At 46.0% G+C, this 24,266-nt stretch overlaps 4 protein-coding genes across 6 annotated transcripts; 3 read left to right on the top strand and 1 right to left on the bottom strand.

Moving 5' to 3' along the window:
• The first annotated feature begins 58 nt into the window (after positions 1–58).
• Positions 59–1,392, top strand: LOC120895529. Its single transcript, XM_040298994.1, has 4 exons — positions 59–265; positions 337–731; positions 810–1,143; positions 1,215–1,392. The coding sequence occupies exons 1-4, from the start codon at positions 150–152 to the stop codon at positions 1,267–1,269; spliced, it is 900 nt and encodes a 299-aa protein (XP_040154928.1). The 5' UTR covers positions 59–149; the 3' UTR covers positions 1,270–1,392.
• A 2,732-nt stretch (positions 1,393–4,124) lies between these two features.
• Positions 4,125–5,812, top strand: LOC120894705. Of its 2 annotated transcripts, none has more exons than XM_040297461.1 (6): positions 4,125–4,447; positions 4,512–4,734; positions 4,790–4,994; positions 5,056–5,184; positions 5,253–5,384; positions 5,462–5,812. In XM_040297461.1, the coding sequence occupies exons 3-6, from the start codon at positions 4,842–4,844 to the stop codon at positions 5,543–5,545; spliced, it is 498 nt and encodes a 165-aa protein (XP_040153395.1). In that variant the 5' UTR covers positions 4,125–4,447; positions 4,512–4,734; positions 4,790–4,841; the 3' UTR covers positions 5,546–5,812. The 2 variants fall into 2 exon arrangements, with proteins under 2 accessions (XP_040153395.1, XP_040153394.1); XM_040297460.1 differs by having other exon boundaries at positions 4,127–4,447; positions 4,820–4,994.
• Positions 5,813–5,908: 96 nt separating this feature from the next.
• LOC120894703 lies at positions 5,909–7,358 on the top strand. The gene is made up of 4 exons (XM_040297459.1): positions 5,909–6,755; positions 6,829–6,954; positions 7,017–7,145; positions 7,224–7,358. Exons 1-4 carry the CDS (start codon positions 6,582–6,584, stop codon positions 7,326–7,328), a joined length of 534 nt encoding a protein of 177 aa, XP_040153393.1. The 5' UTR covers positions 5,909–6,581; the 3' UTR covers positions 7,329–7,358.
• LOC120894702 (tetraspanin-9) lies at positions 7,352–23,794 on the bottom strand. Of its 2 annotated transcripts, XM_040297457.1 has the most exons (8): positions 23,621–23,793; positions 22,664–22,896; positions 9,393–9,459; positions 9,132–9,323; positions 8,866–9,060; positions 8,631–8,785; positions 8,450–8,564; positions 7,352–8,377 (listed from the first exon to the last, which is right to left on the bottom strand). In XM_040297457.1, exons 3-8 carry the CDS (start codon positions 9,453–9,455, stop codon positions 8,237–8,239), a joined length of 861 nt encoding a protein of 286 aa, XP_040153391.1. In that variant the 5' UTR covers positions 9,456–9,459; positions 22,664–22,896; positions 23,621–23,793; the 3' UTR covers positions 7,352–8,236. The 2 variants fall into 2 exon arrangements, with proteins under 2 accessions (XP_040153391.1, XP_040153392.1); XM_040297458.1 differs by lacking the exon at positions 22,664–22,896 and having other exon boundaries at positions 23,621–23,794.
• Positions 23,795–24,266: the final 472 nt, after the last annotated feature.

Consider the following 24,266-nt stretch of genomic DNA (forward strand, 5'->3'; position numbering starts at 1 on the left):
GCTGTAAAAAACCGATTTCTGTGTTCCCAGTGTAAAATTACATTTCAATTACGTTCCTCTATTCAGTTTTAACAAATCCATAGCAACCTACAATCTCCATTCCATTAGTGCACTACGCGAGCTTACTGAAACCCCCGACACCCGTTACCATGGTGAGCAGCGTGTGGTTGGTGCCGGTGCTCGTGTTCGGTGTACATTACGCTTCCGCTTGGGGAACGACCAATTATAATTTCGATGCGGACATCTCCTTCCTCATCTACGATTGGTGAGTGCAGTTTTGTTCGATTGCTCCCGAAATGGTTCACGGTTGCAGAGTCGGTTTTTTTTTTGTTGCAGGACGCAAAGCAAGTTCGCGCAGCAAACCACCGCCGAGACGAACTTTGCCACGTTCGGGTGTAAGCCGGCGGAACCGTTTGTGGTCGTGGTGCACGGCTGGACGGAGGGCTGCAGCAACACCCAGTGGGTGCGGGACACGCTCAACAACTTCATCATCCACCGGAAGGGGTGCATTCTCTGCCTGGACTACAGTGTCATTGCCGATGGGAACGATTACTTTACCGTCGCCAAACTGATGGAACCGATCGCACGGACGCTCGAGAAGAAGCTGCGCCAGCTGTTTACGTTTGGCATTGCGCCGGCTAGCGGGATGGTGTACGGGTTCAGTCTTGGAGCGCATGTCGCGTTCCAGGCCGGGCGCAATCTTGCCCCCCAAAAGCTGGGTCGCATTGATGGTGAGTTGGTGATGCAAACGCAAACGCGGTTACAGCAAAGAGTTGCCACTTTTTCATCCTTTCATCTTGCCCATTCAGCTTGCGATCCGGTGGGTATTGCTTTCGACAAGAACGACACGTACACGGCACTGCGCGTAACGGATTCGGCCACCGAGGTGCAGTGTATACACACGAGCAGCGATATTGGGACGACTCGGCGCGACTGCCACAAGGACTGGATCATGGGCTACTGCGGTTGGGTGCAGTTCGCTGCCGGGCTGAAAACATCGCACGAGCTGTGTCCGATCTTTTACAATGCGGCGTTCTGGTTCGACTTTAAGGCGGTGTACAATCCGTACGTGTGTCCTACGTCGCGTGCCGTCAGCTCGTGGCCAGCCGGGTTCAAGATGGGCTACTTTATGCCGCAGGGAACGTAAGACAAACGTGAATTCGGGAACGTGCTTGGAGAAGGTTTAATGGTTATGTTTTTAATTTCTTCCGCAGCACACTGATGGGAGACCTGTTCTCGAAGACGATGGCAAAATATCCTTACAATTGAAATTTTGATGACAGCGCTTGCAATATAGGAGGGAGTTCTGAATAATTAATCTTTTTACTAAAGCACATTATTCGAATTTTATGACAAATAAATCAACTCACATAAGGATGAATGCATCAAAAAGATGTTAAGTAATCGAAAAAACATTAATTTACTTCGTACATTGGCGTCGTTTTGTTTCTATTCGTACATGGTCGTCCAAAGCGCCTAAAGATATGCAAAATGATGTTTGCACGATCGCACCATCGAGGAGCTCATAGCGTAACGCCTAAATATATGCAATTTGCACCACTACTCTGTCATTCCATAGACTTTTCTTGATTCAGCAAGTGTTTTTCTCTCTCACTAGAACCTTTTCGTCATCAAACTTCACTTCTAATTAATTCGTCGATCGAAAACGGCCAAACAACGCCACTGTGTGAGTTCCTAGTGGCACAACTTTTAATTAAGTTCCACTTCCAAAACAGTCCCAACAGTCGACAACGGCCACAAGCAAAAACATACCGGAAAACGTGCCCGGAACCAAACACACACACACACATATAGCACGCGTGTGATAGCGTCGGTAACGTCATTGATAGTGTAATTTTGGATACGCTGTCAGTGCACGGCACTGTGTTCGTCACCCAGTTCCATTAAAGGTTGCCGACGTCAACGGTAGCTCTAGCACGTGCGCGCTAGCCCGAGCACACGGCGTCACATGAGTGATGGCGTCACATGTCCTGCGTGAGATCATTGTCACACAGACACAGACGGTACAACACGAGCAAAATCAGGATCTACGCAGTGATTCAGTACCGGGCAGGGAGGGGGGTTCGTTAGCCTTCACACTATGCTGTTTGATTAATCCCGAGATGTTTAACCGCTTTGTGTGTGAGTGTGTGTGTCGTCACATTTGCACCTGCTTGCGCTGGGTATGAGATGGGTGTAATAAATTTCACCTCACGTTGAAACTTCGCAGAAAAGTCTTCCCCGAAAGAAAAAGAAATCACAATCGAAATAAATCAGCTTCATCCTTCTACAACATCCTCTTCTTCCACGAACTACCCTACTACGGGCGCTCTGTGTGGCTAAATCGCGTTTGTGTACACGTTTCCCTGTACCCGAGAGCCGGGGCACGCGACACGGCTGCTTCTATGCCGCGGTTTTTTCACTCCCGTTCGACCCCACATCTTTTCGCGTGCTACGAATTATATTTCTTTTTCCCCCCATTTTGCCCTCAACCCTTTGTAAGGCCGGGGAGGCGACAGGGAGGAGCAGGACTTGCAATTGATAGGTCTCATCGGTGTACTTAAGGCATGGCAACGTGAACAACGCGCACTTTACAATGCTCAACCCGTGACCGGAATCGTGATTCAATTCGAAAGAAGAAAAAACCAGTTTGGACATCTGTCATGCTTCTTCGAATGAAGAGAGAGATGTACTTTGATTACATCTGCCCACATCTTTGTAATACATTTTCAAAAATGTATTTAAAGACACAACGAGTCGGTAGAAAAAAGGGGAAAAAAGGATACAACGAAATCAATAAACACTTGCCCGAACCGAAACCACGACGTCCAAAGACGTCCCCGCTATTTACAGCACACAGCGTCCGAAATAGTCCACCCTCACCCAAAGATTGGCGCTCTACGGTAACCGGCCGGAAGTCCCGGCCGGATTCCACCACCACCATGTAGGTCCAGGGTCCAATGTTTGCCCGGGAACCTGCTACATTCAATCAACAGGTACGGAAGACCAGCACAGAAGGTCGACTGGCACGGACAAATGCGTCGCAGGAAGTGTGTCCCGCCGAGCCGAGTCGAACCTCGCAACCGGATATTGGTTTTCGAGATCCGATTTGGGCGTTCGTTCATTCATTCATCAAAATAAACATCCCTCCGGGGAGGGAGAGGGATATTATTGTTCTAGAACATCATAAAAAAGGGACAAAATCGATGGCGAAATTGGCATGGCAATTCAACGAATGAGATTTGTTGTTCTAATCAGGAAGTAAATTGAAGCTGATTGTAACGATTGAATTTCAAAAGAAAAATTCAATTCCGTTGTAAAGTAAACATGTTTAAACATAAAAAAATCAAAGTCATCCTCATAAGCTTCAATCCTTAAGTTTACACAATTCCAACCCCCGGAGCAATCATTTCTCGCCCGTCCACTTTCGCTTCCCATTCGCATATCTTCCGCCCGCAGCCTTGAGCTACTTTCACTCAAGGTTGAGGCTCGCACGGCGCGGTTCGTGACGGATTGAAATTGGATTCAAGGTTACGCCGGCGTGGGGAGTTGGCTGGTTGTGAAATGATACCGGAAACAGGCCCGGCCTGTCCACCGCTCCTTAACCGCTTAACCACGACCCCAATCATTTTGATTGTCACTGTCAAACCCGAAGAAACTGCCTGGAGAATGCAATGGGAATCAAGTATAGAAATGAAGGGTTAATTTCGGGAAAACTCCCAGAGGGAATTATCTGTAGAAAAAGGACAATCAAATGATGAAATGATGCGCTTGGTGAGTTTTTGGTAGAAAGTCACGCTCTGAAAGCCACAAAGCCACTTCAAATGCAATATGCACTAACAGCTAACACAGCTCTACGGAGGCATCCACAACAAAGTTCCAGTGGGGTAGGGTGCAATCCGTTTATACTACATATTTGTTGAACACAGTCAATAACCCTTGAAGGCATATTGAAGCAAATCATCGGTGTTTACCTGTAGAACACTCCACCTCACAAAGGGTTGATCGGGAATTGCTGCATGTGCCGTCTGGCAGCTCCACATCGAAGCAGGCGACGAACCTTACAAAATCGGGAAGGGAGTGAATACCTACTTCGAAAAATCGTTCGGTCAGTCAGTCAAGCTCCAACCCGCCCCACCACATCAAGCCCACCGACTGCATAACGTGGTTAAGTAATCGACACGCGAACGCAGCACCGAAGGGGGGTGGGCGCCCGAAGTATATCTCATGTGTTCACCTGTTGTTGTGGGCTATTGAGAAAACAAAACCGCGCAAAAGCCGGCATCATGCCGTTTGGTCAGCAGGGAGTTTCGAAAATCGAACCCACCCTTCACACACAGAGAGAGCGAGAGGGAGAGAATACAAGCAAGCCAATCCTAAGTGTGTCGTGAACGATTCGCTTGTACCGCTTTAAAACGAGTGCTAAGTATGCGCGGCCTCCTCCTGGGTAAGCTTCAGCGAGCGAGTTGCAGGGAAGGGATTAATTTTATTTATCTTCTGTACCCCTGTAGCCGGTCTGGCTCGATGCTTTTTCTAGACGTTGTGAGCGAAGGAGAAAGAAAGAGGCATTGGAGAAGAAGAGATAGAAAAAAAATCGGCGGCTACTCAGATCGGTGCCATGGGTGACGCGCTGTGCCGCTTGCCAGGAGGTGGTAGGTGCGTTCTGTTCACTTTCAGTTTCAACCGTGCCGTCAGTCCGATACGTTCGCTTTCAGTAACCAATTGAAGGAAAAGGTTTGTTGTTTATTTGTTTGTGATTAAAGTGCAGTGTTCTTATCATTGTGATTAGTGAAGTCTACTACATATCCTTGTTTTACAGTGCGAAATTAGCAGAAAGAAACATGATTGTTCGATCAGGTGCTGTTTTATCGCTGCTTGGAGCGTTCCTGGCTGTTAGAGGAGCTCCCTACGGTGGTGGCCACGATGATGGCGAGTTTCGGGACAAAAAGTACGACGAACAGTTGAAACAGGTCTCCAAAGTGGGCAATACCTATGTAAGTGGTGGAAATTCAATTGCATTACATAAGTTAATTGAGCTCTACGAATCCCCCATAGGTGGCCGCACTGGAAATTTACGACAACCCGCCCGATCAGGACAATGCCCGTAAGGAGGTGGACAACTTCCCTTCCAACATCTACAGCAAGTACGACAATCTGCAGCACAAAGTGAAGAGCTTCTTCGATGTAAGTTCCAGCTAGATTCCAACTGGAAGTGGTGGGAATTAAAGCTTCTCCATTCTAACCGTTCATAGGCTGAGCCCATCATTGATAACATACGAGAATCGGACAAGTATGGTAACACGGGCGATCAGTTTTACTTCATCACGAAACCGTTGGTGGAAACGACCGCCAAGGTGAACATGTTCATCAACTCGGTGATAGCGGTAAGTGTACATTGGAGAAGTGTGGTACATGTGGTTTTGTGATTTTTGCACTCGCCTTTAAACGTTACGTTTTGCAGGCGCCCAAGAAGCTGCTCGGTGGCTTCCAGAAACAGGCCAACGATAAGCTGAACGATGTCGGTGCGGCATTGGTTGGATTGTAGTGTTTTAAAAACAGAGGAGTGTTTTCTGGTCGAAGAGGACTGTTTTTTTGCCTAAGGAAAGGTTGTATATACAAGGTAGTCTTAAGATGCTTAAAGATAGTTTGTTAGTTTAGGTTTCTTTCACGTCCTTCCATTACCGTGATATGCAAATTGCCATCATTTAATATTGGGGTAGTTACAGCCCCAAGTCACTTGTTTTCAGCTAGATTTGAAGCATCCAAAACTATGACATATGAAACTGTCCAATAAATTGTACCTAAAAGCTTACCTACTCTGGCCTTTCCAACAACCGAAGTTCACCATATATGACACGAAAACAAACCCCACAAGCATTGAAAAACTGCATCTGACTCACATCGTTCACGCGACGGCCACAAATCGAGGCCACCAAAAAGATGCACTACGCCCCTCTTTACTCACTCCCACTCCGACATTGCACAAAGCCGGCACATGGTCATCGTCGTGCAAATCGCCACCATCATCATCATCATCATCATCATGAACAGGCCCTGCCTGCACAATGCGATGATGGAAAACCCAAACAACCATCTGCAGCCATCCCCGCCTCGCTACACAGTCGCGCATATTGTCGATGCGCATACAAATTCGACCGTTGAGTGTGTTGCGTTCCAGCCGTTAGATAATCGGACACGCGAGCCCCTTAGTCCCCGCTACTGCCTTGGGCATCTCTGTCGAACGCACTGCTGCTCTCCGCGGCTCAATTTGCTCCGTTAGCTAATATTTGTGGGTCTGCCTGCTTGTTTTTTTTTTTTGGGTGTTGTTGTGTGAAGATTTTGGAAGACCGATCGGAGGAGGTGGAAATTTTGGGTACACAACAACAACAGCAACAATGCGGTACGAGATGATGGACGTGCTCTCCATCGGCTGCTTTAGTTGTCTCAGTTCGATTGAGCAGACAAGATCAGAGACAGAGTGTCTCATTGGAGCGACTTCAGCTTAGTAAACGGTTAGTGGACGTTACTGTTCGGATTTTTAGTATTTGTGCAGCGAATCATTGAAGGAAGTAAATTCCAACATGGTCCTTTGTCGGCTAAACCACACTGTGTGTGCAGTGATCTTCATCTTGTCGGTCGTAAATCAGCTCCAATGTCGGCCCCTGCCCGATCATCCCGCAGACGGTGATGCGGAGGCCAAAATCCAAGCTGACCGTGAGCTGCTCAATACAGTGACCTACGTCGGCAACAACAAGGTAAGCGTCTCGAGAACGGAGCGAACTGTGGCTACTACGATGTTTCTGAATACGGTTTTACAAACACTTTCAGGTGTACGGACTACTCTCCAATGAGCAACCGCCGATGCGTGAAGCAAAGCTCGAGAAGGAGGACTTTGACTCAACCTTCCTCACCAAGCTGGACAACGTGCAGAAGAAGTTCGTCACCAAGGGCAATGTAAGAGGAGAGTGGTGTGATGTACTAAGAAGGAAATCTAACCTCAATCTACCTTCTTCCAGGTCCCAGCGCTGGTGGATCAAACGCATCCCAAGGATTATTACGGCAATGACGTCAAAGATGAAGCCATTCGCCGCGGTTTCGTCGGAATAGTCGAGCAGTTGTCCAACGTTTTCAACGCGATTGTTGAGGTAAGGAACGCACCGATTCTGCTAAAAGTAGAAGCAGGATAAAACAATCTAATTTCCCTCTAATGCTTTTTTTTACAGAAAGTCCCCAAGGGAGCAGTCACAAACCTGAACAAAAGTGTGCTGAACCGTCTCAACCAGATCGGTGCCGTGCTGGTCGGACTTGAGGATGCGAAAAAGAAGTAGAGTCGTGGTACGCACACCACGTGTATGGTTTCACGTTTTTAATTAATTTATTCGTTTCTGTAAATACTTAAACTTCTACCATCATGCTGTGGATGGGGAGAGTAGTAGTAGTCGGTTTTTGGAATGTGTTTCTTTCCTTCTATCAATTCAATGCCCTATGACGGCTGTCGTTATACGAGAATGTGTGTCCCCCCTTGACCCTTTACTTTCTTTCCTTCCCCTCCCCCTTCGTTTGTTTTGTTCTTGTGAAAGGTAGTTTTGGTAGTTTTGGTAGTCGGCAGTAGCGCGGAATGACGGTGGCCAAGGATAGAGCCGCTTAAATCTAAACTCGGAGTGTATAAATAAAACTGTGCAGTATTTCTACGTTCTACGTACTACAAGTCACCATCCTAAACCATCCGTTCTCTACGATTTGTTGCTTTTCCTTCTCTACTGTCCTCTACTAACTATAATTGGTCTCCATTTTGGTCGCCTATCTCTTCTACTTCAGCATTTTTTTTTGTTCGTCCATTTTCGTGAGTGTTTGTTTAGTGAGTTTGCTTTCGTCGTCGTCTGTGTTGTTTTGTTTTCTTTTTTGGCACAATCATTTCACATATACACACACAGCAACTCCGGCCTGTATATGCGTCAAGGATCACACGTGCATCCTTCATCTTCCACGTGCACGCACGTACACATTCACAACCACATGTTGTCAATGTCCCTCTCTCTCTCTCTCTCTCTCTCTCTCTCTCTCTCTCTCTCTCTCTCTCTCTCTCTCTCTCTCCCGCCAGGGACCACCAGCGTGAGTATTGTTGTTTTTCTAGTCGAGTGTGATGCGATTTTGTTTAAATAATAAAAAAAAGCTACTGAAGCTAGGTTCGACACGTGGTCCACCGCGAAGCCGAAACCCACCCTCAGCCATACAGTCAGTCGTCCATGTAGGTCGCGCTGGTGCCATTGCGGTTGAGCGTCGTATCAACGGTGGGTGAGTAGGATTTGTACGTTTTGGAGGAACGTTTGTGTTTGACGGTGCAGAACAGCAGCATGGATGATATGAGTCCAAATAGCTGGCGAATGATAAAAAGCGGAAAATGAGCATACGATCAAAGCTTGCCAAGAAATAAGTTTGCCATCCCTACCTGAAGGAAGCCTATCACCAGTACAACCGTTCCCACTATATGAAGCCGCTGCACGAACCACATCTGAAGAATCTGACCACAGCTCTTATCCCACAGCAGGGCCGGATTGCCAGCTCTAGAAACAGAAAGGAATCATTACTTAAGTCACTGTTGGAGGCCATTCCGCACCAATCCGACATACTTCCGACAGTCAACGTTCGCTAGCTCATCGCCGGAACCCTCCGAAAACAGGGAGTTGTACTGGGAACGGCAGCAGGACTGTGGTACCCATCGCTCGCCCGGCCACGCACTGATGTCGTACCAATCTTCGTACGACGAAACACCACAGCATTGTAGCTGAAGTGAGAAAGAAGAAGATCATTGAAGAATACATTTGATGCTAAAAAATTGGAGATCGCACTTCGCACAACACTTACATCCACCTGAAGATTGTCCCAAATCGATGCCACCGACGGTGTGAGGAATCCGCCCCGGTCCGACACATTGTAGTGCTTCTCGATGCCGTACTTCAGCTCCTGGGTTAGCATGCGGCCAATGCCTCCGCGGAACACAAACGCCAGCGAACCCAGCAGGAACTCACTGAGGAACAGTAGCACAACCAGCGTAAAGTACTGCAACGGGAGAGAGAGAGTTACAATAATATTCTAATTTATTCTCCTTTTTTAAGGGTTTAACTACTTACAATCACCAGGAAGCATCGTGACTGGAACCAAGAACCGCAGCAACCGAAGAACGCGATCACGAAGCTGATCACACCGATCGTTATGAACATACAGTCCGCACTCAGTACGGCATGGTCCGGCAGCAGCGTGGCATACCCGGGGAAGGCAAAGTGGAGCCAAACGCCTATCGCCAGGAATCCGCTACCGCAGAGCTGTGTTTGGAAAAATATCGGAAATATCGATTAAATATTATGAAACGCAAGAATTAATGCTACACATACCCATATGAGAATGTTGAAGGAACAAAACGTCCGCCTTATGCACGTGTACCCCGTACTGCCCATCGTTCTGCAAAAGCAATGATGAAAAGGGAAATGTTAAAAGCATGTCCATTCTGTGTTCATCCACCACCACCAGCATCACCTTCCCAGAATTCTAGAACAAAGCTTATTTAAACGTATTCTCGTGCACCAATAGGAGGATGTTGTCCAATAAATCACAATTCAAATGCGGTACATTTCGCGTCCCAGCCGCGGGAGATTGGGAGAGCAAAATTATTTACTTTAATCAGACCCCATCCCGGTGTGTGCGCGTGTGTGTGGTGTACAACATTTGATTTCCCCAAACTATTTCACCGTGAACAGCCCTTGACTGTCAACTGAAGTGCTTCCTCGACAATGAGAGCGAAGGGTTTTTTGTGTTGTGTGTAGCGGATGTGTTCATTATGTTCCGTCATTTGCATACCGACGATACTGATGAGCCGCAGACACTGGGGGAGAGAAGGGGGAACGGGTGGTACAGGTAGCAGAAAGCAACCAACCCCATGGGAAGTCACACAAAGTCGCTACAAAACGGATACAAAAAGGTTTTAAAACGCTTTTTTCTCCATCCACCTCCGATGGGGCGAGCTGCACTCTCCTGTGGGACCCTTTTGAAAGCTTTTTTTCCTTTCTTTCTTTCTTTCTTTCTTCTTTTACAAAAGCGAACAAAGACGGCGCACCAAACACCAAACGAACGCAATTGTCAAGCTTGTCTCTCTCTGCCTCTCTTGTAAAGGAAGCGCAAAGCCCAAGTCCCAACTTATGAGTTATGATGCTTTCGCTCAGCAACAATGGGCGGCTCAACATTAGCGCCCAATTATGCAGCACCGCCGTCTGGGTAGGCTGGGTGTAGGCTTAAATAAAAAGGGCCAATATCGGCCCGTAGGCTTTGTTAGCTGTGTGTATAAAATATCATCATCTCGTGGGGGGCTTAACAGTTCGACTTATGTTAAAACGCGCTTCCGTTTTGAATATTGATTTTTGTTGTGATGGGGGGGGGCTAAGGGAATCTGCTGCTTCCCCTCTTTTTTATGATAATTGTTATTGATACCCTACCCTCCCAGCGGCCCCTCGGTAAATGCTAAACGCTACCCTGGCGGTTACCGAAAGCTGATTAGAGAGATTGGAAACATTAGTTTAATTAATTGTCAAACGTTTATTTTAATCTGCCCATTTTAATTCATTTCCGGTGTTGCACACACCAGTGTTGCTTGTTTGAAGCGCTGAATGAACAGAGAAAAAGTTTCAGAGCCTGCTTTTTGAGCTCCTTTGGAGATTAGATTTGAACACACGGCAGTCGTTGTGCATGACATCCACTCTATCGATGTTACTATTCAAACAATCACATCACATTCCATCTAAAAATCATACTGTACAAGACACCAGGCAATGGAATGTTAATAACATGTTATCATCAAACATTCATTGCTCTATCGGCTTGCGATCGTACTTCAGCATACTTTTGATGAAAATTTAACTCAACACATTGCTCCATCGATCGACACTCCCGTATAATTATTTCACTCATTTTATTCTTCTGTCGATACAATCCGAAACCGATCTTCGATTAAATACCTTTCTCATTCATTTACTTTCGCAGCAACAACAAACCACCACCACCCTTTACCACTAATTGCTTCACTGCGTCAAATTCAACTGTACCGCTCCTCTCTCCTCTTCCCTTTCTCCCTTTCACAACACAACATTGGCCTTCTTCCAACTGAGCGAAGCCAACTGGGTGCATTTCTTCACCCAAACACACGTTGGCCGGTAAGCAGCGTGCGTTCGGTGGTTGCCACCGCAACAACCACGATGCGTGCCGCATATTAGCACTCGTTTGTAATTAGTAATTAGCCGGACCCAATAGCTCCCATCGCAGGATGGATGGCGATGGGTTACCAACCCACTTCTAATTGACCGCGAACCGGGTGGTCGCCGGTTTCGGTTTCGGTTTCGGAAGGGATTTCGGATGAAAGTGAAACGAGCCTTCCCGCTGGTGTTGGCGGTGCTGTGGTTTAGGAGTAGCAAACAAAGGTCCATCCCACCCCATTTCACTTCAGAAGAGAAGGGTTAGATGGTTTGTTGGCCCTTTTTTCTGGTATTAAAAGCTGCACTTTTCCACCAAATGCTTAGCGCAATTATAGGGCTGCCCCACAACGAAGGGGGGAGTGAGAAGATCAATCAAGGAGAAATGCCCGCAACAAATTAGCGGTTATTGCAAAAGAAGAGAAATAAAAAAAAATCAACACATCACCAAATACAGCTTTATCGAAAGGGGAGGGGTGGAAAAACGGCCATTAAAATGGTAATTCGCAGCGCCGTTGCGTTTGATGATATGCAATTTGTACCGAGGCTTTCAATTAGCATAATTTCAGGCGCTTTGTTCATCGGCACAGTGTGGGCTTTCGATACGTCGGGATTAATATTGACCCCGTTTCGGGGGGAAATGAATTTCATTTTTGCATTACGCAGAAATAATACATTTTTACACCACGGAAGCACTACAATCTCTCATTGCCCGATTGCCACCAAAGGAACGGAACCCCAATAGGGGACATTTTGTTCTACAACGCACCTTCGGCAGCAGTTTCCCACGGCTGGAAATGATGTGGAGCAATCTAGTAACCCACGGAATGCTTTCCGTGCATGAATAAAACATTCTACGTTCGTGCTGGACCAACAACGACAGCCCGGCACACTTGGATGAAAGAATATTATGCAGGAAATGATCGTCTCTAAACTCGGCCGTGTGTTTTACATAATGTTGATCATGCGTGAGCATCATTCAAACCCAAAACCCAAACACGAACCAGCAAGCAAGAAGTGTGGATGACCTTAAGCCAACAAGTAACAGGTAACGTTTAAAGAATTTAAATTATTTGCTGTTGTTCCCCCTCTGGCGGGTTCTCTTAAATGGGTATGTCTGGCTGAAAAGAAATTTACATTTTTTGGCAAGCAAGCTGTTGATGCTCCTCATCAGTGCTAAAAACGGTACAGCTCCGCAATTACAAGCGAGCTTTGAAGTAAATGCCGTATAACGCGCGAATGTCTTCAACTGGACAGCTTTGTATCACGACACCAAAAGAAGCCATTTCATTTCCACGCAGAGTGGCCGAGTGGCAACACCAGTTCACACAATTAAACTACCCCTTTCTTCCATGTTTTCCTGCCCAAAAAAGATACAGTTACAGTGTGTGTTTGTGTGTGTGTGTGTACCGGCCTCAGTTCGGTCAAAGGCCCGGACACAAGAACCCCGTTGGAAAGCTCCACCATCCGTAGCGAATGATCGTCAAGAAATGTACGATTGTCGGAACGAACCGCGCGCGTTCGCGCGCCGTTGACCGATGTCTTGGCATCTAGAAGACGAAGAAGACAAAGACCACAAGTGTAGATAATCTACTTTATCACGCGCGCTCGTGCAATTGCGTGACCGTGGGTGGTGCCTGAGTGGTGGTGGTGGACCGAAAGGAAGTGGAAAGGCACCAATTTTGGGACACCCAACGGTTTGGGACACGCCGTTTTTTTTGTACAGACGAATGGAAGGGGGAATGGATCTTACGGAAGGCCAAAATGGAAGATTGATTGATCAACGAAGGCCGAAGCGGGAATGGAAAGGCGAACAGAATCGGGTCTTGTGGGACGTCCAGTAGTAGTTTGATGACTTGCTGCTAGATGGACCGTTTTGATCTGAACGGAAGGAGGGTAATTAATTTCACAAGCTTGTTTTTTTGATTAATTCTGTAGTGATGTTGCAAAAAGCACTTCAATTTAAGAACGCAATCTAGAGAATGTTTTGTAGAATTACCACTACCATCAAAATCAAGCGTTGTCTGATTCATTCATACGGATTTATAGACCATTTTCCAGCTCTAATTGAAGGGTGTTTAGTGCGGCACAGAATCTGCATTATGTCATCACGTCCGAGCGCTCTCCATCGGTCAGAGGGCTAGAATGGGTCATCTCGTGATGTAATGGAACCAACACCGACGGCTAGGCCGTGTCCGGTCACACCATGTTGCACCGTTTGTATATGTGTGTGTGTGCTAGTTAGTTAGTGAGTGGCCCTTTTTGCTTTGGCAATAACCATAAATTCCAACGACGGAAATGCATATTTGCACTCGTTGTAGCGTGTAGTACACATACACACTGACCTGACCCATATGCCAATGGCCTTGTGCATTGGCACCACAACCAACATCGACTGTCGGGTATTATTTTGTGTAGAAACAGCCCAAAAATTATATGTTTCCAATGATTACTTTCGGAAGAGAGCGCAAAAACCCCAACATTTAAAACTCGTTAATAACAATTCCGACGATCGCTTCTGTCACTAACTTCCCCAGCAATAGATCCGTAACCGTAACGCGTGCCAGTTCCATCTGCCCACACAAACACACACTCACACACACCCTCGTACAAGACAAACATTTCTCCTGACACAGTTTCCGCTACTTGTATCGTATTCTGCTACCGTTTTACCAACTGGAAACTGGCCACAATTACCGGTGTCGTTGATAAGACCCCATCGCCACACCGGTGGAGCACATTAAGAGCCGCAGCTAACAGACAAGATGTACACAAATTAAGCCCAAGTGTGTCCAGAGCTTGCTCGAGGTAACCTTGGAGCGGTGTTGAAGAGACCTGGGCCAGGTTGAGATGATCTCAATTTATAACCCCGAAAGGAATTAGTGGATATAGAGGCTTTACTGTTTTTGTTTATGATTTATATAAGTAAGAGCATCTTGGTGTGCTGGAATTAGCTGCCCTTTTATCAGTAGCACTACAGACTTTAACATCTGAATTATTAAAATAGCTAAAAGCAACGGTTTACGGGCCAAAACGAAGTGAAAGAGCATTCCGTTTTATCTACTTTTCACCTACAGGCGACCGCGTCCATCATCGTTAAATGTCATAGTGGAGCATCTTAACCCTACACAACCGAACACCCACCCACCCAATGAAACGAACCGGGTGAAAAAGGTTCCGAGTAAGATGGTCATGTTTGTTCCGCATTTTTCCTTCCTCTCTCCAGCAGACGACCCCAGCAAGCAAATACGAGCTACGAGCAATGAGGATTATAGCTCAACAATGGAGTAAAAAGACAAACATTCCTTCTTTGCTTTCTTCCCTATTTCCTATGCTCCTCCTCCTCCTTCTTCTTCACTTCCTCCACGATTGATATTTCCCCCGGTGTGCAAACGCAAAGCCATCTTAGACGCAAAGTCTCCATTACACACACTCACCTGAGAAAGAGGTACAAAGAAATGCCCGGCACGGGATGCGCGCAATGACCAAGTAAAGCCAAACACGGACACACACACACACACACACCAAAGAAGAAGTAGCGAACCAACTAGCAAACCACAAATGGGCAAATGTGCTGGCCCGTTTGGCCTCTTTTCCGGCTTCGTCCCCCCAGCCACAGGTCTTCCCTTTTTGCCGGCAGAACCTCGGGATCGATCGGGCGGGCAGCGAAAGGTTTTCGGTTTCAGCTGGTGGTGGGGCGCAAAAAGGGCTTCAGTTCACGACAGTTGGACAGTTGATCCAGTTCTCACCTTTTACGATTTGGGTCAGCTAGATCGTTCGTTCAGGGCGCTTCTTCCGAGGCGCTTGAGAAACAACTCCATGGTCCGAGATTCTGTGGCTGTGATAACATCATTAAATTCGTACTTTACGTTCAGCAGAGTTGGAAGGTTGGAACGAAAAGACAATAAAATGTAATAAAACCCAGACTCACCGATTGGGATCTCTAAGCCCGAAGAGGTTCACCAATATTCGGACCAACCCGGGAGAAGGGAAGCGAAAGGGCTTCTATCTTCAACTATGCACCATGTCCAGTAGCCCTCTTCCCATGCATGCATTAGCATGGGAGTTTAAAAAGCCATTTTCACGCCAGGGGAGCGTCTGTTGTTTTCACACAAACACACACGCACGCACATAGGAAAGAAAAATCAACACCGTTCGGACAACACACAGCGCGTGTAGCATGGGAAAACATTTCCACTGGCCTGGCATGTTGGTTTTTAGAAAGAGCACAAACAACGGTCAGCGACAGAACACAACGTGACGAGAAAATTAAACGTAATCATCTGTACTGCCACCCCTTCAACTTCTACGCACACTACGCACCGTTGTCAGGGTAACGATGCAATCCAGGTCAAAGCTCACCTGTCCCGTTCTAACAGAGCGCCAACGTTTAGGCGGTGGTCTCTACAGGCGACCATCAAACCAAATTGAATACTTTTATAGATCGCTTGCGCTTTAATCTCTCTGATGACCGTACATAAAAAAAACGACGCAACCTTAGCTCGATTATCTCATAAATTACTACTTTCCCAGCGGGTTTGGCGGGATGGGAAATCTGCGCTCATAAAAGGAAGCATCCCATTTCAATAAACGAAACAAAAATGTGCCAATGTGAAGTGGATGTGTGAAGCGTGTTGTTGCCGTAAGACACACAGCTCTCCCTCTGTGGTTGGGGAATTTTATAACATCAATTTCAGTGGCAGGAATTTACACCACCTCGAGAGTGGAGGAGCATGGGAACAATCGGTGCTCGACACGTTCTTTCACTTCAGTGGGAATTCTTTTCACCACCGTGCACGATTATGATGTCTTCAAAACCCTTGACTTCGGCTGCTTTTCGTTCCGCAAGTGCACATAAATAAATAAATGCTTCAACCGACAATGCACCGGCAACGACGAGCGACGCACAACCGGAGGCGCAACGGATGCGTAATTCTTGCGCGCATGTTTTCCAGTTGCGCTCATCTCATCGAATCGATCGTGTGGATGCGTTGTAAAGCGTGGCACCGTAGTACGTAATCGTTTGTTTTTAGGTTTTTACTTTCCACGCAACGGCTGATCGACGTGTTGAAGGGATTTTGTTTTTTGTTTTCCCTCACTCACTCACTCACTCTCTTTTAGCTCGTATGGGAAGCACATTTTCGCACGAGAAAAGCCATGCCATGTTTTCCTCCATCCGAAAGTGATAGTAGAATATGGTGAAGATTCACACATTTACCCGATGATCCCGTGCATTGCTTCTCCCAAGGCGATGCGTGTTGATCGTGTTGACGTAAACGATCATCTTCTTCTCCTTCTTTTTTTTGGGGGGAATGAAAGTAAAAATCAGGCCACCTCAAATCACTGTGAGAGGAGCGAGTCCGAGACCGAGAAAAAAAAGAGTAATGAGTTCTCATTTCGCACCACCATTTCGGGATTACGCAAGAAAACTTATCTTCCCAGCCCCGCTCATGAAAGTCAAACATGGGCCCCACACAGTAAATGTGGCAGAAAAATTGCGTGCCAAATTGTCATTAATAATTTGCCCATTTTCATCCAGCCTGGGCAACCACCAGAGGCATTTTACATCATAATGTGAAGCCATGGCACTTGGTCATTGCAGGGGCAGATTAATTTTCTCCACTCCAACTGACCGCCGACCGGCGTATATCAAGCGACTGATGATGGCTATTAATAATTTCCAACGCTTTGGCGCCATGAAAAAAACGGGCAAAATGGTTCCCACATCAGCACATTCCCTTTCGCGCATACCCTGCATCATCGATGGTACGATTAATTTTCAATGAATCAGTGCTTTTCTTGCCCTTTCTTTTCAAGCATTTCCAGCATAAACTCTGTGTGCAGTGGAATTAAGTTTTTCACTCTACCCGTGTGTTTAGGTTTTCATTAGTTTAGTTAGTTAAAGTTGGCAGCAACTGCATTGCGCAATCGCTGGTTTGCGCTTTCGACACGAGCAACGGGATTTTTTGGGGGTGATACATTTGGCATGTATTTGATGTTTGATTTCATTGTGCCAGCCCGCAGCTGAATGTCCAAAATCAGCCACAACATAATGCGCCGTTGCGCAAGTAACGCCGTTCCGATGCGGAAATTAATCATCGATGAGCATTTATTGCTCCCGCCTTTTGCGTAAACAATCGATACACGAGCGAGAGTGAAAGAGAGGTGGAAGCGTTGCAGGGCTACTGCAGTGTATTGTTTTTTTGGTCAGCATTTGCTGCCCACCTTTCATTAAAACAACTTACTGAGAGCGGAAGTACCTTTCAAGCAGTATAAACTGCAAGCCAACCTTTTACATTTAAAGGTGTAGAAGCATGACCGCGCTTCACGATCGACACTGTTTGATTGTGTCTAACACGCTGTGCAGGGCGTGCAGGCGGCGGGGGTCGGGTGTGACCTAAATTGTGTCCAGCCAGTGCATTCCACTATCTCTTTCCCTTTCTCTCCTGCTGGACGAGCCATCTGCTTCCGATCTTGCGAGAGGGCCAATTTCCGCAACATTAACACCCACCGCGTGACGGCAACAGATGAAGCAGCACGTTAGAAGGGCAGACGACTTCCCACCTCCATGTCCAGAGCTCCATCATTCGCACCATTTCATCCCATTTTCACACGATTGGTAACCTTTTCTTCTTTCGTGTAACGTTGGTTGTTATTTTGTTTAAATAGGAATAGGAAACAACAACTCTACAGTAACCCATTCGCAATTCACCTCTTATTGGCTTATAATTGCATCTCCCGTGTACTGCTCTGTTAGTGACATTGACAAAGGCAAGAAATTCAAATGCCCAACCTCAGCTACTGATCGAATCTCTATCGGGGAAGTGACCAATTTCAATGAAATCAGCCATTTTCAGCTTATCTTATGTGTTACTTATACTAAGAATGGTTATATTCATTATTAAATAATGAGCAACAATCACAAACATAAAGAAAAAAGACCCCATTAAAATCTCTTGCCACAGAGAGCGCAGCAGCAGCCCCTGCCAAAACAAAACGCATTACAAATCTCTCTGTATTATTGCAACACACAAAACAGTCTGTCGATCACGTTTCGTTTCTTTTTAATCACACTCACTTCTACTGCCCACACCCCCAAATCTCTTTCTCCCCCCTCCCCCCCTCCACCCTTCAACCAAATGCTAACGCGAATTAAAAGCAAACACAAAGGGCGGCACGTCCGTCCGTCCAGACTTTACTTACTGATGACGATTACTTCTATCGTTTGTTTGTGTTGTTATACACCAACACACACACACAGCGAAACAAAACGCATGCACACACTCGCCCGAAATGTTCGCCTGCTAGACCTCAACCAGCAAGAGCAAAGGGCAAGCGCAACAACAACAACTGTGCTGCTAACCGTTTGTCCAGCACTGTACACACGCCGATCGCGTTCTATCCCGCGCAAACGCACGATTTCGGCGCGCACGGCATATTTCACCATCGTCACGACGCGGGACCGACCTTCCCTGCCCCCTGTGGCGCTGCAGCTGGCCCCAAACATCTATATTTCTGGCCCGCTGCCAGACGCGAAAACCTCAATGAGGCGACAATTACCATAATAATTCAGAACAATTTACTCGAATCAATCCATTCGCGCGAATGCGCGCAAAGCCAGAACGAGAGCGCGCGCGCCCGCCGCAACAGCAGCATGAACACAACGTCGACGCCGACTGGGATGTGTTTTTTGCGCTGGATCTGGAACCTCAAAAAAATACAATGAAGTAACAGATTCGCAGCCTCCTCCAGCCTGATCGCAGCTGCGCATTCGCGATCGTTCTTGCTTTGGGTGTGCGCTTGCCCGACGACAAACAGGCTTTTGTATTCTGTTCTTTTATTTATGATGATCACACACCATCCAGGCAGGTATGATTTGGTGTGATAACCGTGCATTACCATAATCCTCTCCCTGGCTGCCCCCAGCTCAGTGTAGGACGGATGGAACCAATTTCATGCTGCGATACGAAGCTGCAGTTTTACAGTGAAGTGGCAAGGCAAAGTGGCAGCAGCAGCAACGAAAAAACACTCATTCACACGAAACAGCGGCACGATCCGGTGTGCTTTGCTTATCATGGGGTCCCCCCCGCGCTCAAACATGGGTCTCAGGGTCAATCTGACCCTTAGCATTAGTAGCATCACCGGGGAGTGTACGTGTGTGTGTTTGTAGTCCATTGCAACAGAGAAGAAGAGGATTATGCAAAAAAAACACACACACACACACACACAGAATCCATAACATCCCATCAACGGTAACCCACGAATTAAAAAAAAACAACCCATTTGGCTGATGATTTGCGGGCAACCTTCTTTTTTTGGAGGGAGAGAGATGCCCCAACCGCTGTCGTTTTGTGTGGTTACGGCGATAGGAAATAGTTCGTTTAGCAGTATATATTGGCAATAAAAAATCTCGCACACAAACTGAAGGGGGAACCTTTGCTGAAGGGGAATAGCGGTTTGATAGTCACAGACAGACAGGAAAGAGAATAAAACTCGGATCAGATTTTTACGGTCGTGTTTTTTTGTGGAAGATAGCGTGTGAGATGAGCAAACGATTTTATCGTTCGTGGAATTTGGGATGCTTTAGTTTGATTACCTATAGCGCAAATTGTTCTTTTTGGGAATTGAAAGGTGCAAAAAAATGCAAGTTTGTTAGATTGATTCAGTTCTATAGAAAGCAAAAATCACGTTGGTGCCGTGACCAGGATCCAAGAAGCTTTGCTCGCGATAAAAACGTTACAGTGTTCAGTTTTTCACCCATTTTTCATTGAATCAATCAGCCAGTAAAGCAAATTCGATCAAATAGGAACGTTTGTTGTACTTGTCTAGCTAAAATTCTTGTTTTTTTTACTCCATTTTCAACATAATATTCATCAGTAATGCGTGCAATATTGCAACATGATCTTGCAAGATAAAAACAGTCACCATTTTATGTCATTTTTGACGATCACTTTGACGAACGAGTTTGGAACACTGGCTCTGTTGAATGTGTTTTGAGCTAAATCTCGCCTACTTTGTATCCCACCGATTGAGTCTGAAATCTCCATGGAGACTCACTCCCACTCCGTGTACTGTGCGGCTTTATTATCAAGATGTGCTTCTAATTTTGCAATCAAAAACAATCAAACTAATGATCAACGGTCAACTCTCTCTCTCTCCCTCTCTCCCTCTCACTCTATCCAATCCAACAACCCCACATACACGCACACAAACCGGTTAAAGAGCACACGCACAGTATACAGAAAAGTGTTGGGGCTTTGGAATAGAAATAAAAGAAGCGAAATGGGGGAAAAACGACCCTATCAGCTGGGCGGCAGAGTATCGGAAGTTTTATCTTGCAACAAACCCTGTTGTACACTGTAGCTATGTTTGCGATGAGTAGGAAATGAATTTTCTCCGAAATATTCTTGCTTGCTTATCCGTATCTTTTTTTTTACATGTTTTACATGTAAACATTCCAACGAGCGGTACAATAGTGTAGCTTATCGGTCATATTTATTCTATCGTACCGTGTTTGATCGTTGTCTCTCTGACTCACCACACATAACGCCGACCCACCCGTACTATTTGCCCCGTTCGTGTTGACTTTCATGTTTGCTGGATGTTGTAGCGGGTGTTGATTTGATTGATTTCTCCCTCAAATTTTACAACCAACCAAACGGTTGTGTTTGTAGGCTGTTTCCGCAACGTGCAAAGAATTCGGCCAAAATAACCAACACTTCACATCGCACGCCTATAACATATGTAGTATGTCATGATCACGGGGCAGAAGCGTCACTGCGGGTGATTTATGAGCGGCATATATTCGCTTACTTTCACCCTTTTGGTTTGTGTGTGTGTTTTATGAAATCATCCATTTTTTTTATCTCTGTTGTGATACAACCGGAACCGATAAAAAGGGGTGGAAACTCAATCTCCCAGTGCGATCTTGCGCGCGTGTGTGTATAGGAGAGCATGATCAACTGATATTGCAGCACTACACTGCCAAACGCCAATCTCTTCACGCCGTTTGTCACAACCAAATGGTCGCACATTCAAATGGTGAACCGTTTCGTTATCGACCATTTATATTCTGCAAAGAAAGCGAAAACAAATGAGCGGCACACAACCGTCACAAATACCCATGTTTTGTTGGGCGGCTTTCTTCAGTGCGCCATTGCCGGGGCTTTCCTTTTGCTTTTCGAGGTGCGTTTTTTGTCAGTACCGTGGGCAAGGTGTCGCCCAGCCACACACACACACACACACACACAGAGGCAGCCAAAATAAACAAACAAACGCACAAAAAGCACCCGCATCATTCAGCACCGGTAGCGTCTTTTGTTAAGTATGTGTGTGTATCTGTGTGCCTCTTAAGTCGCTAGATTTGCATAAAAACGTCGGAAGGAAAAGGCACACACGGCAATGGTCATTATTGTTTCACTCCAACATACGAACCAAAACTGCGATTTTCTCTTTCCGTCTTCCGAGTTTTAGCTGGGCAGCTTTTTTGGAGGAAGGAAGTGAGAAAGGGGCCCGCAAATGGGGCGCAATCATCAAGAGTGGTGCACAATAACAAACTGCTTCAAAATGATGATGCTGGCCTGCGCGTCTGAATTCAGCATTGCGGAAATAACATGAAAGTGAAAGAAATAATGGCAGAAAAGACAAACACCACAACAAGGCTGGATGAGACAAATACAGATTGATCCATCATTTAAAACACTCCACAAACACTGGGAAGTAAGAGAAAAATAGGGAAATTGGTTTTGAAGCGATCGATGTTGTGACTGGTATAATGATTTCTGTCGCTGTTTTTGGAGTCACTTGCCGCGCCTAAGGGATGGCTTTACAGCGTTTACCCATGTTTGGTGCTACTTCAAAAACTCCCTTCTTTTTCGAGGGGGATGATATCATTTTGGTAATGAGAAACCGTCAACGCAGGATGTTAATTGCTTGATGTTTGAGGTGTGTTTGTGCCAAAGAAGGGATCGTGGAACAGATGACTTCAAGCTTTTGAGCTTTTGAGGCTCAATCAAACGTGAGCTTAGGTGTGCGTTCTTTTTCCCCTAAATATGAGTCATGGTTGTAGATTGAGTTCCTAGATACAGGGGTTTTTAGGGGTTCTCAGGAAGCTGTGGGACGCTACCTTAATTCTTTCTTAACGGAATTGGTCTTAATGTAATGGGAATTGAACTCCGTAGCAATCTTGTTGGACAAATCCAATAAGAATTTCTAAGGAGCCTGTTCAAAATAGATTACCATAGAGACCAATATAGATCATATGAAGTTCAGTTCCGATAGGAAAAAGTCAAGGAAGTGTCCCACAACTATGAGGAAAACCCTGTAATGCTTGCCAAAAAACAAATGTGTCAAAAATCATTTAAAATTCTATTTTACTTCCCGCATGCGACGCTTTTCCCATTCAATGTTTGTGTGTCTTCACTTACCACTCCAAGGGTATGCTGGTTAGACACGGAGGTTAGCTGAGGTTAGACACGGAGAACCCCCTCGAAAAGTGCGGATGACAAAAGCCAATTGCACCCAAGCTGGAATTGTCCGCCACCCAGATCGCACAAACACAATCCGAATGCCGACAACTGGCACTGACTCTCCGTCGCCACAAGCAGCTATTCAAACCGACACGGACACACCTCTTCTAACACCTCAAACACACATGCACCTGTGTACGAGTATGAACAGAATGGGACAGAGTGAGATAGAGAAAGAGAGAGAAAAAACAACATAGAATGCATCCAGGAAACCATTAGACATGCAAACGGACGGCTTAAAAACTGTCCAGCTAGTAGCTGCGGCTGAATCACTTTTAATCGATACACACACACCGTCACCGTACACCCTTCCCCCGCCCTTTTGCATACAAAACGATCGTACAGTGATGATCGGACCCGGCGCATTCACACACTAATGTCACGCTGCTGCTGCTGCTGCTGCCGTTGCTTTTTTGCGCATTTAATAATTAGTGTGCTTGTGCGTGGTGGTTTGATTTTTGCTTCTCGATTTTCACACACGTTCAGTGCCACTTTTCGCAATACAGAACAAATGAAACACAAACTGCACGTGCATTCAAAACAGCAAAACCGTTAGACAAATGGTTGCCAGCGCACTCCCGGAACTACACGCAAATCCTTTCTATTCTGTACGCAAACAACAACCGGCAATCGGTCGTTTTGCTGTAGCATCAAAAACTACCAGCAGCAAGCAACTTAAATTCATCTCTCACCGGGCCTGTGCCTAATTGTGATTCCTAGTCACGTACTTGCCCGTACACGTACAACCCGTCCTACACACACACACTCACACTGCCGTCACCGTCACAAAATAGGTTGGGATTGTTTTGGGACACTTTTATTTTGCTTTTGATTTGTGCACGCTTTCTTGCTCACCTAAGGGGGGAAAACCCGAAACGGCCAAACACGGAAAAGCAGACCAAACCAGGCACAAACACGCGCGCGTACACACAGAGACACGGACACGAACACACACCGAACGAGTGTCTCACGCGGTACGAAGCACACGCATGCTTCCACGGGAACGGTTCGACGTGAAATGCGCTAGTGAATCGGTGATCTTGCCTAGACGGCTGATGGTGCCGCCAAGAGCTGCTTCGATGCGGTGTCCGGATGATCGTCGGATTCATCCGTTCATTCATTCGTACGTTCATCATCTCTAATAGTGTTCATTTGAAGTAAACGGTGGCGTAAGTGTGATATTCTCAGTATTAGAGATCGTTGAATTGGAATCGTTTTTAATAAAAATAAATTACTGAGTAGTTAGTTAAAAAGTAGTTAACACAAACATTCAATATAAATTATAAAGAGAAACTGCATTGCAACAAATATGTAACTTTCTGCAAATTCCCTTTTGTCATTTTTTGTAGAGCACTGTATGCTGTACTGATGACATGAGATTGCATACTTTTAGGCTCATTTCATCTTTCCATCCATAGCCATGGACACAATTAAAGCAGCACTTGTTTTTAAACGCAATTTATTTTTTAAGTAAACTTATTCCCAAATCTGAAATTTAACG

Source organism: Anopheles arabiensis, chromosome 2, assembly GCF_016920715.1.
Source record: "Anopheles arabiensis isolate DONGOLA chromosome 2, AaraD3, whole genome shotgun sequence".
Taxonomy (NCBI): Eukaryota; Metazoa; Arthropoda; class Insecta; order Diptera; family Culicidae; genus Anopheles; species Anopheles arabiensis.

Coding starts and splice junctions, on each gene's coding strand:
- LOC120895529 (XM_040298994.1), top strand. CDS start 150: ATGGTGAGCAGCGTGTGGTTGGTGCCGGTGCTCGTGTTCGGTGTACAT. Junction 266..336: donor TCCTTCCTCATCTACGATTG/GTGAGTGCAGTT, acceptor TTTTTGTTGCAG/GACGCAAAGCAAGTTCGCGC. Junction 732..809: donor AAAGCTGGGTCGCATTGATG/GTGAGTTGGTGA, acceptor TTGCCCATTCAG/CTTGCGATCCGGTGGGTATT.
- LOC120894705 (XM_040297461.1), top strand. CDS start 4,842: ATGATTGTTCGATCAGGTGCTGTTTTATCGCTGCTTGGAGCGTTCCTG. Junction 4,995..5,055: donor CCAAAGTGGGCAATACCTAT/GTAAGTGGTGGA, acceptor AATCCCCCATAG/GTGGCCGCACTGGAAATTTA. Junction 5,385..5,461: donor TCATCAACTCGGTGATAGCG/GTAAGTGTACAT, acceptor TACGTTTTGCAG/GCGCCCAAGAAGCTGCTCGG.
- LOC120894703 (XM_040297459.1), top strand. CDS start 6,582: ATGGTCCTTTGTCGGCTAAACCACACTGTGTGTGCAGTGATCTTCATC. Junction 6,955..7,016: donor AGTTCGTCACCAAGGGCAAT/GTAAGAGGAGAG, acceptor ACCTTCTTCCAG/GTCCCAGCGCTGGTGGATCA. Junction 7,146..7,223: donor TTTTCAACGCGATTGTTGAG/GTAAGGAACGCA, acceptor TTTTTTTTACAG/AAAGTCCCCAAGGGAGCAGT.
- LOC120894702 (XM_040297458.1), bottom strand. CDS start 9,455: ATGGGCAGTACGGGGTACACGTGCATAAGGCGGACGTTTTGTTCCTTC. Junction 8,786..8,865: donor GGGACAATCTTCAGGTGGAT/GTAAGTGTTGTG, acceptor TTCTCACTTCAG/CTACAATGCTGTGGTGTTTC. Junction 8,378..8,449: donor TGGTGATAGGCTTCCTTCAG/GTAGGGATGGCA, acceptor ATCATTCGCCAG/CTATTTGGACTCATATCATC.